Source organism: Cyprinus carpio, chromosome B8 (genome assembly GCF_018340385.1).
Source record: "Cyprinus carpio isolate SPL01 chromosome B8, ASM1834038v1, whole genome shotgun sequence".
NCBI classification, from domain to species: Eukaryota; Metazoa; Chordata; class Actinopteri; order Cypriniformes; family Cyprinidae; genus Cyprinus; species Cyprinus carpio.
Genome location: NC_056604.1, coordinates 20,232,292 through 20,247,973, shown reverse-complemented (window position 1 = coordinate 20,247,973; position 15,682 = coordinate 20,232,292). Strand labels below are relative to the sequence as shown.

At 36.3% G+C, this 15,682-nt stretch overlaps 1 protein-coding gene across 2 annotated transcripts in view; it reads left to right on the top strand.

Moving 5' to 3' along the window:
- The window catches only part of LOC109092622 (transmembrane protein 132D), a 44,183-nt gene that overhangs the window by 26,664 nt on the left and 1,837 nt on the right, over positions 1-15,682 (top strand). For both annotated transcript variants that reach the window (XM_042730043.1, XM_042730042.1), the window contains exons 3-8: positions 2,897-3,034; positions 7,906-8,095; positions 10,068-10,211; positions 13,240-13,445; positions 14,249-14,513; positions 14,631-14,822. In XM_042730043.1, the coding sequence (XP_042585977.1) occupies positions 2,897-3,034; positions 7,906-8,095; positions 10,068-10,211; positions 13,240-13,445; positions 14,249-14,513; positions 14,631-14,822 (1,135 nt within the window). The remainder of the gene's footprint in view (positions 1-2,896; positions 3,035-7,905; positions 8,096-10,067; positions 10,212-13,239; positions 13,446-14,248; positions 14,514-14,630; positions 14,823-15,682) is intronic.

Genomic DNA, 15,682 nt, shown 5'->3' with positions numbered 1-15,682 from the left:
TACAGATGGTCTTACACAAAATACACACACACACACATACACACACACACAGACAATCTTGAACACAAAGATCATATTTTTTAAACAAACCCAACATAACCATAACCCTGTATTACATGCAGAAAATACACAAATCTTACTGTTTTCATTAATAAAATCAACATAATATAATCTTCCCTGTGCTTATATGTAGGGATGCACCGAATATTCGGCAACCGAAATTATCCGGCTGAAAATAGCCAAAAAAAAATCTCTTTCGGTGTTTGGTCGAATAAGTGAAAAGGCAGAATAATATGTACCGATCAATGACTAATGCGATCAAATAGAGGCACGCACTAATGCAGCAAACATGTCGGCAGTGTGAAAGTATTTAAAACTATCAGAGAAAGAGCAGAAATCATTACAAGTACGAAGCACTGACAGCGAGAGACTGATTAGTGCTGCATCACCTCTCCGTTGAGAAGAACAGGTGGCTGATGCTGGTGGTTAGGTTACTGTATGATGAATGAAATCACGAAATTACCTCAAATAATTAGTAAATAAACTTCAGAATGCTGCTCGCTGCACGAGCTCGCGGTACCAGGGTTTAAAGTCCAAAGCGCAAGGAAAAACTGCTCTGAACTTGTTACTCGTCAGTTGGTCAGTAACATTTTTGTGAATTTTTTTAAAGGCATGAGAAAATGTGAAATGTGCGACAAACATCTTCCCAAATTATAAATCTGCATGCTGTTGTCAACAAAAAGAAGCACCAATATCTTCCTGTGGGTTTCTGCCAAAATAAAAGCAGAGAAAAAGCAACAACTCCATCGACATTCATAAATGATAGTAATGTAATTTTACTGTTGTTCTGTAAAATAAAATAAAGAAGTAAAACAATAATGATAATAATAATTACCCTACAACAGCTCTATTAATACATTTATTATAACATTCACACATAGTGTTCAAATTGGGATCTGTAATATATTCTAATGTTTTAAAAGAATTCTCTTCTGCTCAGCGAGGCTGCCTTTATTTGTACAGTAAAAAAACACGACTGATTCAAGGCTCAAAAATAAAAAGTAAAAAGTAAAATATTACTTTACTAACTTATTAATTTTAAGTTATATTGTTATTTGTTGGTATAATGTCTGCTAGAATGTTAACAAATGTTCAGTGTAAAGTAAATATTTTTAAATTGTTTTGTAATTGATTTTTTATTTGATAAACAGGACAAAACAGTAAAAAGGACATTTTGGCAATTTAATTAATGCAATGGTTAAAAAAAGGCAAAATAGGCCCACATGGGAGAAAAATGTGAAAAACAGTGTTCGGTTTTCGGCCCAGTGTTTCATTTTGTTCGGCTTCGGCCAAGAATTTATTCCGGTGCATCCCTACTTATATGTTTGCAAACATGATTATGTGTGTGTTCAAATGCCCTTTAACAAATCTGACCCGATTACCAAGCAGTCAAACAAGCAGGCAGCTAGAGTCTTACAATACAGCCCCTGTGAGACTAATATCTTGCCTATGAAGTTTTATAACCCCAATATTTATGACAGACACTCATAACAGATGAAAACACAAATATGGCTCTGACATTACAAAAGATTTAGCGGGTACATTTTGCAGCAGTCATATTTTTAACAATCTTTTATCATTATGCTTATATTGATATCCTTTATGCCACTCTCTTTTGCTGTATTTGTTCTCAGGAAGCTTTTAGATTCTGTTCCAAGAACTCTAATAGTCCCTTGACCTAAACAGGATTTTGACACTATTGAGCTGACAAATTTTCCTTTCCCCGTGGGTACATAATGTTGCAGTTGTAAGATCAATTATATTGATACATTATTCTGATTATAGTGTGATATGGGGTCAGTGTGACAGTTTATAAAGGTCAGGGAGGAATGGGAACTCTATAGACATTTGCCTTAGATGGCCTTAAATGAACTTCTAAGAGATGCTGATGTTGAACAGAGGAACATTTGGATATTACAATATATAGCCAAAGTGGCAGTTGTTTGTTTCTTTGGATGAGCTTCAAAACAATGAAATGAAGTTATTATGGGGAGGGGGTTGTGCTCATGTGTGTGATTGTGTAGGACTGGGACTGGGTTGTCATGCCCGTCCAGGCTTGGCTAACTGGGTCTGATGTGGATGTCATTGATTTCCTGTCCTCTGTAAGGGAACAGAGACAAACATCCTTTTCTTTGCCCCTGTATTGGAAACCACACTGTCAGCCTCAGCTTTACACTCCTTGAACTGACCACCCTTGGCCTCATCTCCCCCTGCCATACACATCCACCCACACATGCAAATATGCTATGTATAAAAACACAAGCATTGCTCTCCAATGAGGACACAATTAAAAACATACTTGGAATGTGCATAATTAGTTTCAAAAGAACAATATGACATCCATCTAAACGTGTAAGATATTACCTGTTTCTGTGTGCTTTAAAGCAGATAAATGAAAAGACCCACCTCTTCTGAAATGATTTTACCATTTAGATTTTCTGACAGGTGTCACTATAGCTCAAACAGCTGAGCATGTTGCTAGCTATGCCAAGACAAGGATTTGATTTCCAGAAAATGCAAGAACTAATTAAAATATGTCACTTACTTTCACTGAAGGAGATGATACACTGATTAATTACATGATTAAATAAATGTTAAATAACAAAGGGCCCATAATCAAGCCTTGGGGTACACCAGATTATCGCAGTATACCCAGTAGATAAATATACTGTATATGATATATTGTGAAACCTGTTGTGATTATAACTTGTTTGTTTTACTATTAAACACTGTGAAATTCATATTCATAATTCATAATTCACAAATTTTGTAAAAGTGATACTAGGCCAAATCTAATCAAGATATTCCCTCCATTTTTATTTTTTACTCTTAACAGAGCCATGGTAAAAAAGCGTGTGTGCTTCCGTACAGCCACACCTAGCAACACACTACTATGGGACATCACCCTAGACACAGGCCCAGATGGGAGTGTTGGAGTAATCTGTCAGAGAAAGTCAACTGCAAATGTGAAAAGGTGAGTGTGTCTGTTAAGGAAAACTGAATTAATTACTTTTAATCAGATGATTAGGTAGTGATTAACCAACTCTAATTGGTGACTCTGATTAAACATTGACAGTCAGGAAATATTGTCCATGAAAACAGTGATTTCACATTCTAAAGCAAATTGGTCAAAGTGTATTCCTGTAATTGTTCCAGTAATTAGTTGATTAAGCACTGTTCACACTAGCAGCAACTCTTGTCGCTGCATTTTGCCAGGGGCGGCGATGAGGTTGCTAGTGGGCGTTCTCAATACTGGTTGCCTTGACAGCGAATCAGGTTTCTTGCCATTAAGTACATACATTTTGGAGGCAAAAGACTAAATATAATCTAAATCTAAATTAAATTCGTACATACAAACAAAAATGAATGCGAAACAGAGCCTGCTTTCTTCCATTGCGTATATTTATCTACAGCTAGATAAGACAGAGGAGAACGATCACATGAGCTCTACGGTCTTCTTTCCTATTGGCTGTCGCTCCCAAAAGTCACTCTTCATTTGCATAAAGTTGAAGGATTCTGAACTTTGACATGTCGCTAGACATGCTCCACCCGGTTGCCAACGTACGCTGTCGCTCGTATCGCCGGAAATCTCAAGCTCCCCATTGAAATGAATGGGATTGTGTGGCTTTGCTGTTGTCTGTCGCTTGTAGTGTGAACGGGTCTTTAGTCCTTATCTGTTTAATAAAAGTGTTTTTATTTGGATTTATGCTTTCACTTTAAAGTGAATGATCCACAAATCCACCAAAGATTAGCTAACTGACCTCACTACATATGTACACAACTGCACATATATGTTTGCTATTGAGTTCTGCATGTATGTGCATGGTTTACTATGGATGCATTAGATGGGAGCACAAAGGTCAGGGTTGTACCGCTGTGTGTGTGCGTGCGTGTGTGTCTGTGTGTGTGTGTGTGTGTGTGTGTGTGTGTGTGTGTGTGTGTCAGAATCCTATTAGTGAAAGCTTAACCTGAATTCTGTTCACTATTTATGGTTGTAGTCAGAAACAATTCTAGGATTTCAGCCTTTGATTTGAGCATGAGATGATGAGGCATTTCTTGCCTTGAGAGCAAAGTCACTAAATCATGAGTAAAAATCTTTTTTGACTGACAGCATTTTAAACAAATTTAAATGGCATGTGTTTGTCATTATTTGGTTGCATTTAATTTTTTTGATTTCACTGGAAATTATAAAGAAGAAACACATGAATCTAAGAGCTGAATCAACTCTATGTCACCTATGAAAGGGTCGTTATGGACTAGAAGGAAGGTTAATTTATTTTAACAGTTTTAAACAAATAGTAAGTAAATGATTCAAAGTGTCCTCAAACAGCTCAGTATGGGTGCTACTACACAGCTGTTAAATTGATAGTTCCGCTAAAAACATTTTCCTCACCCTAATGCCAAATTTGTATAATTTCTTTTGCAGAATATAAAAGAAGATATTTTAAAAAATGTTGGTAACTAAACAGATGTCCATTGTATTGACAAAAAAAACTGAAATGTTTCTTAAAATAACTTCTTTTATGTTCTGCAGAAGAAACAGAGTCATGTACGTTTGGAAAAATTTTAGGGTGAGAAAATTATGCAATTTCATGTTTGGGTGAACTATCCTTTTAAGTTAAGAAACTACCTTTTCTCAGAATAGAGGGTATGCATTGATGTCACTTTCCTGCTGGAACATGCCCCCTTAGTTGGACTGAGTGGCAAAAGAGCCTACTGCATGATTTGATTTATTAGGGGAAACTGCGTAAACGCAAGTAAAACAAACAATTATCAGTTTAAACTAAAGGTCGTTGGACTCAGTATAGTGTTCCTTACAACTTACCAAATATCCAGTGGTCCATGGAAATTGACATGCAGCCAGGAATTGTGTTTCCTGACATTTATATGTGACTGATTGCGACGCCGGGGAAATACACAAAGCAAATTTGCCTGTAAATGCTTTATTTAAACACAAACTTGGTTGGTCTAAATGCGGGTGATCACTTATATCAATGTTATATATATATATATATATATATATATATATATATATATATATATATATATATATATTATATATATATATATATATCGTCATATCATCCTGCCCAAAAACTTTTAAAAACATACAGTAGTGCAGAATATAAGCTTGTATCAAGCTTGTCAATTATTTCTTGTTTTAGGCATAAAACTAAACATGTTCTTTACAATTGCTTCTTAAATACCCTTAACTTGTTTTAAGAAGGTTTAGAGAATTTTTTCTAAGTAAGTGGAGTGTTATCGATCTCGGTCAGTAACAGTCTTAAAGAGCAGGTCATATGGGTTTTCTTTTGCAGTTTGTAAGGTAGCTGTCCTTTAATGTAAACAGTCTGCAAAGTTATTGATCGAAAAAGTGCATGATAAATAAAGATATTGTCTTTCAAAAGAAAAGTCGACTCAGAATCGCCTTAACGAGTCATTATATTTTCGGATCTTCTGCCTGTTACCGATCTACATCACTGGGTAACACATTAGCATAATCCCCACCTGCCCACCTCTCTGTGTCAGGAAGATGCTGTGTTCCACGATACCACAGCAATACAATTCAAACCTTTTGTTGTGCTCGTCATTTTACCGAGGACTGCTTCTCTAATCTTGCCTTTTATCTTCGTTGGCTTCTAATCTTCTTTATTTGGACCAACAAGCGTCTCCGAACCACAACCTGTAAGTACGACTGATACGTTATGATACGTTATATACATTAATTGAGTGCTCAAAATATCTAGTTGTTTTTTTTTGTGTGTGTGTGCTAATATGTGATAGTTTTTTTTTCTGACGTTCTTCAGACATTGCAGTAGACATATTTTGGTTTTCAAACTGTATTGTTTCATTAGGTAGTAAGGTACTTGGCTAACGTATCCACCATTATTGTTTTGTTAAGTGTTTACAGTTTAGCAGCTAAACTTTAGCTGTGGGCACGATTTGCTTGCATAAGTGTTAAACAAAATGTTTTTATGTCATTATTTTAAGAAATGATTGGAGCACTATATTATTGTTTTATGTAACGTTGACATGCTAGGGTTGTAGGGTTATCACAACAAAACCCACCCAATTGTTACTCAAAAATAGCCCAGTGGTATTTTGAGGGTGGTCCCCCTTTAAAAACGTGTTCTGGGGTGTAAAATAAAGCCGTCGTGTTTACAACTGTGACAATGAGTTTCAAAAGTATGTGAAATATTTAAAGTTCATGGCATAGAATCCTTAAAATACGTCCGAGAGTTTTACACACCGGTCTGTTATTGGGCCGAAATTTCCACACCTCGAACCCCTAAGCGAAACAAACTGTGATTGGTTGTTTGACATGTCGGTCAAATGGCCTCATGGGCAGGCCTTGACCAATGAAAGCTGCCGTGGATTCCAGACCTTCAGCTGTCAGTCTGAGGGTCTGGCTACGAGAGCCTAGGGAGGGGTTTACAGACATTTCGCTCAGAACTGAATCGAACAAACCTTTTCGTAATCATGGACAAATGACTCTATTTTTTAATGTATATTCTGGGAAAATTACAGTGTTTTCTGACCTTAGATGCATTTAAACCTGTTGTAGGGGACTCCAACACAATATTAGGACACTTTAAAAAACCATATGACCTGCTCTTTAAGTATCTACGACTTTTTGAGAGAATGTCGCATTGTTCCCATTTTGGATGTACCTCCCTCAGTGACAAGGATTAGGATTGTTGGTTGAACTAAATATTTTTAGAAATGAAATTTGTGGTGTCTAATTGAACTCTTAAAACAAATCATCACTTAGAACTAACCCATAACATGCTCAAGCCCCCCTCAGCAGTCACCTAATGTTAACACAATATCTGGGATTTTCCCCCCTTGGTTAGCACTTGGAAGAGTTTAACCTAGGTGAAAGAGATTTCTGAATAAAGGATAACCTAAATCATTTTCAAATATAGCTGCTGAGGCAAAGAGGTGTATCCGTCAGTAATCTTTTTTTTAATTTTTGATAAGTACTTGATGTGTAATAAAAACACCCTATGGTAGACATCCATATTCAAGCAGTAATGTAGGATATATATTAAAATATCCTGTGATTTAAACATTTCATATTTAATCAGTCATAAGAATAGTAATGGATAATTCTGTTTGTATGACATTAAGACATTTTTACAATAGTTAGTGGAATAATGTTGGGTGTCATTCATTAATTGATGCCCAATGTACCCGTTGCATGCTTATATTTTTCTTTCATATGTGATAAATCATGGTCCTCCTATGGAACACAGGATCACTAGCTTATGTCACTACTTTTTCAAAATAATTTCTATGACAATCCCAGTTTTTTTTTTTTTTTTTTTAATTGTCTTTTTGGCTGTACAAATATGTCCATGCATGCATTTATATACAAATATGCCATCGACACAAAATAGCCATCTGAACTCTTTGGTTCATCCTTGAAAGCTGTGCATTTTAAAGCTAAAATATGAGACAGATGCATCAGATTATAGGTGATCCCATGTTCTATCGAATGCATTATGCTGCACGTGGACAGGATTGCACTACCAAGAGGTTAAAATGATATGGTTTGCTGATTGCTGAAAGGTTGATACCGCAAGCTATGTTTCTTTTAAAGTCAACATGAAATCACCTTCTGCCCTACTTATTTTCCCTAGGAAATATGTCACATTATGCAAGTAAAATTGTGTGATTGGCATCAACGGTATGATTAATGTAGAATTATTGACAAAGTCAATAGTTGCACTTGATTATTTAGAATCAAACAGTGCAACTTGCAAATGCAGCAGTCTGACAGTTTGATCACAGAAAGGTTTACAATATATAGCGTGAAGTGTTTAATGGCTCATTATTTTTCAGGTTAAGTAAACTCCAAGCAGTTCTCCAGATGGATTTTGAAGTGGAGGATGTCAGCAGTCAATCAGAGATTCAGGTGATTAAGTGGGAGTTGACGCTTCCTGATGAAGTCAAAATGATGGGGGCGTCTGAAGGCACCATGAGGATCTACACCACTCAGAGAGACTTTGTAGGCCTGGCTCCTCTAGTTGTGGTAGGTTAAGGTTATTCATTAAAGATAGTAACAAAAATAAATCTCTATCTTAAGTTTCTGTCTGAGATTGTAAAGCATCTTCATGACTTATTCACTGGCATTTTGAAAGACAGAATTGATCCAGCAGGGTACCAAGGGCTCGGCACTAACACACAACTTGTAAATGCGACAAGCTTCATCTGCAAGACCAATCATGTTGACCTTTGGATTGTGTCCAAACATGAGCAGATTTAGGCATAATCAATCAGATTTTCTGTAGCAACTCTAATATACAGCTGGACACTGTCCCAGAAATCTGAAAACAGCACAGGACAGAAAATGGCCAAAAAGCTCTGATATGTTTGCCAGTACTTCTTTAGGAGAGCATACTTTCAGTCTACTTTTTTTACTTATAAGAGATATACAAAAAATTAAACTTAAGCATAAGAAATGTTGGTCACACTTTAGTTTGGGGACCAATTCTCACTATTTACTATCTATTAACTATGAGTTTTTTTTTTTTTTCAGTAAACCCCTAATGTGCTGCTTATTAATAGTTAGTGAGGTAGTTGTTAAGTTCACTGTAGGTATGGAGTAGGATTAAGGGACCTTAAGTATGGTCATGCAGAATAAAGCATTAATACTGTATGTGCTTTTTAAATACTAATAAACAGCAGTGTTGCCAGGTCCATGGTTTTTCCGTGGATTTGGGCTACTTTAACAGTGTTGCCGTGGGTTGTTTTTCATGTACACAGGTTGATGCTTCCCCATTAATGTGATATTAAGCCACTGGAATGCAAATTTTACCAGGGGAACCCCGTCAAAAAACAGGTATTTTACCCCCCCAGAACACTATTTTTTCCGGGGGAGCCCCGTCGAAATGCCATTGGGCTAGTTTTGAGTAGCAATTTGGTGGGTTTTGTTGTGAAAACCTGGTGACCCTGATAATCAGCCAATATGCTAGTAATATGCATGCTAATAAGCAACTAGGTAATAATGAGAATTGGTCCCTAAACTAAAGTATTACCGGTCCCCAGTGACAGTGTGGGAAATCCATGATTTGCAGCTTGCTGGCTGCTTTTAGATCGGTTTTACAGGGCAAGGGATTTTCTTATTTCAGAGAGCATTATACTGGATAAGAGATTAATCTAACTATTTTTATTCATGAACAAAATAGTGCTGTTTGATCAGCCTAATGGTAATGGAAAATTCCTTTTCCCATTTTTAGCAAAACAATATTGATATAACTTAGGCATATTTTTAATGCATTACATAAAGTTAAATTAAAAGTGACGTGACATGCAGCCAAGTATGGTGACCCATACTCGGAATTTGTGCTCAGCCTTTAACCCATCCAAAGTGCACACACAGCAGTGAACACACTGGTGCCCGGGGAGCAGATGGGGGTTTGGTGCCTTGCTCAAGGGCACCTCAGTCGTGTTATTGAGGGTGGAAAGAGTGCTGTACATTCACTCCCCCCACCTATAATTCCTGCCAGCCCAAGACTTGAACCTTTGAATTATTAAGTGAAACTATTAAGTGATGTTTGTTTCCTGAAAACCTGTTTCATTTATGTGAGCTGGTGTTTTGCATCTGTCAGAGGTTTATCCCACTAAGCTGGTGCTTCCCATTCACTGGAGACAATATTGGGAAATAGGGTTTTGTCACGTAAAATAATCCGTTTTTGCTTTACACTTGTTCTCATTAAAATGACTTTGATTACATAAAATTGTATCAGTCTGAGTAGTGCATCTCTGGCCCAGATTATCTAAATAGATTGACACACTCCATTCCAACCTAAAATCCGCTTTGTGTCCCGCTTTTAAATGGTGTAAAAAGTGCACTGATATTATGACATTAACTTCATCACTAGATTGCATAGTGTTATCATAACATGTCATATCTCTGACCTCCATTCGTAGGAGTGCTAAAGTTTAAGCTTAGCTCAGTATTAAGACCCAAAATTTAACTTTGATCCCCGTCCCCTGTGTAGGACACAGAGCTGTTGAACACTGCCGTGCTGACTGGTAAGAGGGTTACGGTGGGAGTACGAACCATTGCTGTGGAACAGGATGGTTCTGTAACGGATGTCTCTGAATTTGCTGACTGCAGCTCCACAAATGAAGATGTTCTTAAGGTACAGTCATTATACTGTTTTTACTCTTGTATCTCAGCATGGATACAGCAGCTGCAAAATCATATCAAGCTAATATCAAACTCCCAATCTCTGTGCACATGTGAGACAAAAATGGGTCAATAACATGATGTTAATTTTCTGTCCAATCTGTTAATTAATTCAAAAAGACATTAACAATCCAATTCATAGAACGACTTGAATCCTGTAATGAGCATGTTTTTAATATCTTTTAAGGGCATTAAGTTAAAAATGATACATTCTGCTAACACAAGGAAGAAAAAAAAGCCTGATTTAAATAATTATTGAAAAAAAAAATTATTGAAGAGTTATTATTATTATTTAATATATTAATAAATTATTTTAACAGTTTCTTCACTGCTAATTAAGAAATATTTTGTACAGACCTTCATGACGATGTGTCAAGGTCAGAAAGTACCTTAAAATATCAGAAAATTTGACTTTTTGTGACAAGATTAGTTCAGATCATGTTGTGTGACATGATGTTTTATGATTTTATAATTCATGATATTTACAACAAAAAGGTTTTACCTTGAAAGGTATATTTTAAAAATGTTTTGAAAGTAATTACTACAATCTGTACACATCACATGACATTTTTAGAGTTTTTTTCTTTTTTCAAAACTACATAAAATAACAAAGATTACATTTCAAAATATTTTGGCACTTTTTTTTTTCATATTTGTCATAAACTCGAAGACGAAAGATGGATAGATGTGTAAGATGGAGTGTCTGTGAATGCATGTCATTGTCAGACAGAGACAAAAGGTCTCAGAAGAACATCTCAAAAGTCTTTTCTTGTGTATGCAACCTCTGCCGCTCTGAGAGCCTGTGCTCTTGGGACAGTCCTCTGGAAGTCATTAGGACTCACTCAGGAGGCCTGTATCCTCTTTGCTGAGGAGGTAATCTGAAAGGACAGCTCAGCGCCATACTGTGACTACAGCTAAAATCAGAGTCTTAAAAGAACTTCAGTCCTGTCTCATTCAAGGACAACATCACTTTCTGGCCTCATTTCTTAGAATTACACAGAAATGCATTTACTTTGATGTTCTCAGTAAAAAAAAAAATATCCAAATTTAAGATTAATAGATTATACATGAGCAAGAAATATGATGAGACTCATGTTTGGAATAATTTCCCCCAAAATGAAAATTCTCCCATAATATACTCGTACTCATGTTTTTCCAAACCGGTTATTTTTGCTTCAGAAGACTTTGTCACACAGATTGTATATGGGCTATTTTCTTTTAATTTTTGTGGTGTTTTTTTTTATTTTTTTTATCCTTTTGGAGTTGATAGTGACAGTATGAATTGTTGTAAGGACAACAGCTGTGTACAGATTCTTCAAAAACCTTTTATTGTTGTGTTTTAGTACATAGTTATGCTTTTGGGAGTTTTCATGTAAATAACAGCATATGGTTTGGAACAACATTTAATATTGCTTCAATTAATGTCAAGACTGGTTAGTTAATATATTTATCATCTACCAATCTAAATAGCTCCAGAAAAAAAAAATATATAAAAAAAAATAAAGCTCTGCATGTTACCAAGCAGCACAAAGATAGAACAGCCTATACAAGCGGAGCGGAGGGATATCTCTCGCTCAAAGTGTTTTATAATCACTCCACTGCAGATCCACACAAAGTTTTTACCTCACTGGTGAGAGAAATCTACTCTGGGATGCTTATTGTGCTCAAGAGCATGATGGATTTAAATCATGCCATTCTCAAAAGAGACTATGCTTGTTCCACAAGTTGAAAGTTAGTTTCAAGTAAACAACTTTGCAATGCTGTTTGCAAATGTTTTTGGAACTATGCTTTCGGGAAACACTGAATCATTGAACTATGTTGGTAACAACAGAACTTGCAAACATAATTGGCTAACTATGCTTTTGGGAAATGCACCAATTATGTGATAGAAAAAAACACTGTCTGGACTTTTTTAACAGAATACCCACAATTGACCAATCAGAATCAAGTATTCCAGAAGAGGGTGTAATGCATTAGGTTGATTTAAATTGTTTCCTTTTCTCTTCTAATTTGTCAATCCATCTAGCCATCCTTGCATGTATTCATCCCTCTGGGCAACTTATGCAACTACTGTACCAGAAAAAACAATACATTTTTTACCTTGGTAGATTTGATGTTCTGCAAACTACTTCCTTTCCCTGCTACTGCTTCTTGCTGCTGTCATTTTGGGACACATAGCACGTATAGAGCCTCAGAGGTGCTTGTGCTGTCAGTGCATTATGAAATGTTAATGTCATATTCTGTGAAAATCTGCAGCGTTAGATCCATGTCTGTCGACTAATAGGATAAAACCCATAAATACTGTATTATGGATTCTGACATCTTATGCATCCATAAATGTGTAATTTGCTATTCATTAAACCCTGTATATGTAAATAGTCCTTGTGTTTATAGCTGTGCATGTGTAAAAATGCCAATCAACTCAAGCCATAGCGACACATAAAATATACTGTACACATTATCCTATAAATACAGTACATATTCTCTAACCTCTGGCTTTTCCACACCAGGATGTTGTTCAAAGTTGATCCTGTGTGCCATCCTCAATCTTGTTAAAATTTAATTGCATCGTAAATGATACAGTTGATTTAATCATGTGGTGGCATGCATATGGTAAGCCCATGCTGAACTGTTCAGTGACTTTGAGACTCTGTGACAGTAAACGTGTAAAGGTTACATTAAAAATGCAGCATAAGGATCAACAACTGCTTCATTTTGCTGAAAATGTTTATAAAGTTGAGTTCATTAATAAAGGAAATAACTAAAGCAATCTCAAGCAGTTTAAAAATAAAATCTGTAAATGCTGATCTGAACCTAAATTATACTTGATCTCAAAAGTCATGTTTTTACTGGGACTAAGCACCAATAAATCCTCTTACACAAGTCCGTTCCAATCCAGCAGAAAATGAAAACTACAGTGTGAACAACCTGTTTGTTCAGAGTTATAAATAACATAAAACATCATTTTTGGATGCCCTCAGGTGTCTGACAGATGCAACTTTGTCTATGTGAATGGAAAAGAAAGCCAAGGGCGACTGCGGATGCTGGTGAACTTTACCTACAGCTACCTGAGTGCTCAGCTGGAGATGAATGTGTGGTTTCCTCGTCTGCCGCTGGATATAGATGTGTCTGATACAGAGCTGAGTCAGATCAAGAGCTGGAGGATCCCCATCATGTCCACCAAAAGGTACAAACACACAATGACCGCAATTCAAATGCACAATTTCTAGTTAACACATATATTGTGATTAGCATTTGTTCTGAATAACAAATAAAGGAATATAAATGTAATCAGCTTACAATGCATTTAAGTATCCTGAACATTGTTTTTGTTATGCTAATATCTTTGCACTTTTTTATTTACTTACTGTTGCTTTTTACTGTGGCAATGCTTAGAACAGTTGTTCTCAAACAGGGGGCCTCATTAAATTTCAAAAGGGACAGAGGAAATAAAACAAACTTAATTAAAATGCCAAAGAAAAAAAATCTAAATGTAAACTTATTATATATATGTAGTTATGTAATATAAAAATGATTGCATTGAATGATTGTAAAGATCTCTGAAAAGATAAAAAAATAGCACTAACACAATCCAATAGTAAGAGTTGGAACATTATAACCAGAAAATGCTTTTAAATTCTAAATCCACTTTCAGACAGGGTCAGGTAGATTATGAATTGTGGAAAAATTGTGAATAAGATTGTGTAAGGTTATGAGTAGTTTAAATACTGTTGCATAATGGATTAAATGAAGCAGAAACAGCCCCTCATTAATTCACAGTTTGATCCAATCATTGTCTCATGTGCGCTCATGACTGTTTTGAACGTACCTGAAGGCATTTTTAATATTATTTGAATTATGTAAATTTGTGCATGTGGGTGCATTTCCAAATGAGGCCTTATCTAAGCTGTTATGAAGACCATGAAAAGTGACAGATGGAGTTACATGACTATAAGTGGGTTGTCAGTAACATCTGTATGTCCCTGACAGCAAACCAGGCTGGAGCAGTGAGGAAGAGCATAAGGGCCGGGGTTGTATGCTGCAGTTCCAGCATGCTCTGGTCCGAGTCCTCACACACTTTGTGGCAGAGCAGTCAGACCCTCGGGAGCCACAGGCCTTCTTCCTGGGCTCTGACTGGCAGGTGGATGTGACCAGGTTGGTGCGGTACTTCCTGAAGGTGGAGGACACTAATATTGCCCGTCTGCAGGCAGGCAGGATTCTGTCAGGACAAGATGTGGGCACTACCTCTATAAAGGTAAAATTGAATCTGTTGAGTTTGTCTTACATACGACAAGAGTAATGGACCAGGCCACACATAAATCAGTATTGATCTCATGCAGGCCTCAGTAACCAGGTGTCTCCCTTTGTGTAGGTCCTTTCCCCGCTGTCAGACTCCATCCTGGCGGAGAAGACGGTGAGGGTTGTGGATGATCGAGTGACCATCACTGAACTGGGCCTGCAGTTGGTCAGTGGTCTCACACTCAGCCTGCAGCTCAGTACAGGAAGTAACCGAGCCATAAGCGCCACGGCAACCACACAGGAAGTACTCAGCAATCCTAAACAAGTAATTTAACAGCACTTTCTTTAATACTAACCAAAATTTGGGGCACCTATTAATGTCTAAAACACTTATTTGTCTACAACTTTCAAACAATAAATATTTAATAAATTTAAACTGATAAATTTGTTATATTTACATTTTAGACCTAAAGAATTAGTAACAGGTTGAAAGTAAAAGGATTGCTAATTTAGCTATTAAAGGGGTCATCGGATGCCCATTTTCCACAGTTTGATGATTCTTTAAGGTCTTAATGAAAAGTCTATAACATACTTTGGTTAAAATGTCTCAATGGTAATGTGAAACAACGCCCCTTTTACCCTGTCAAAAACAGCTGCGTTTACAGCAAGCCATTTTTTATGCATGTCTCTTTAAATGCAAATGAGCTCTGTTTACCCCGCCCCTCTCTTTCAAGCCACTCTCTGAGAGACTTTAAACTTTAGCCGCATTCGTGAAAATCGCTAACTAGCACATTATTAGAAAAGACGATTTGCAAAGATTAGCAATCTTGTACAAAATAAATTTATACTGTGCATAAATATTTTAGATTTTATATATATACATATATACATACATATATATTAGGGCTGTCAGTTAACTTAATTAATTCATTATTTTGTGAAACATAAAAGAAGGTATTTTAAAGACTGTTTTATTTAATTAATATAGTATATATATACTGTGTGTACACAATATAAATATAAAACAACTAGTAAGTAGTTGTGTGTGTGTGTGTGTGTGTGTGTGTGTGTGTGTGTGTGTGTGTGTGTGTGTGTGTGTGTTGTCACGATACCAACCTTTCAGTCTGTAGTTGGTACCAAATTCTAGTACAATTTAATAGTTAACTCTATACCAATTTTGGTACC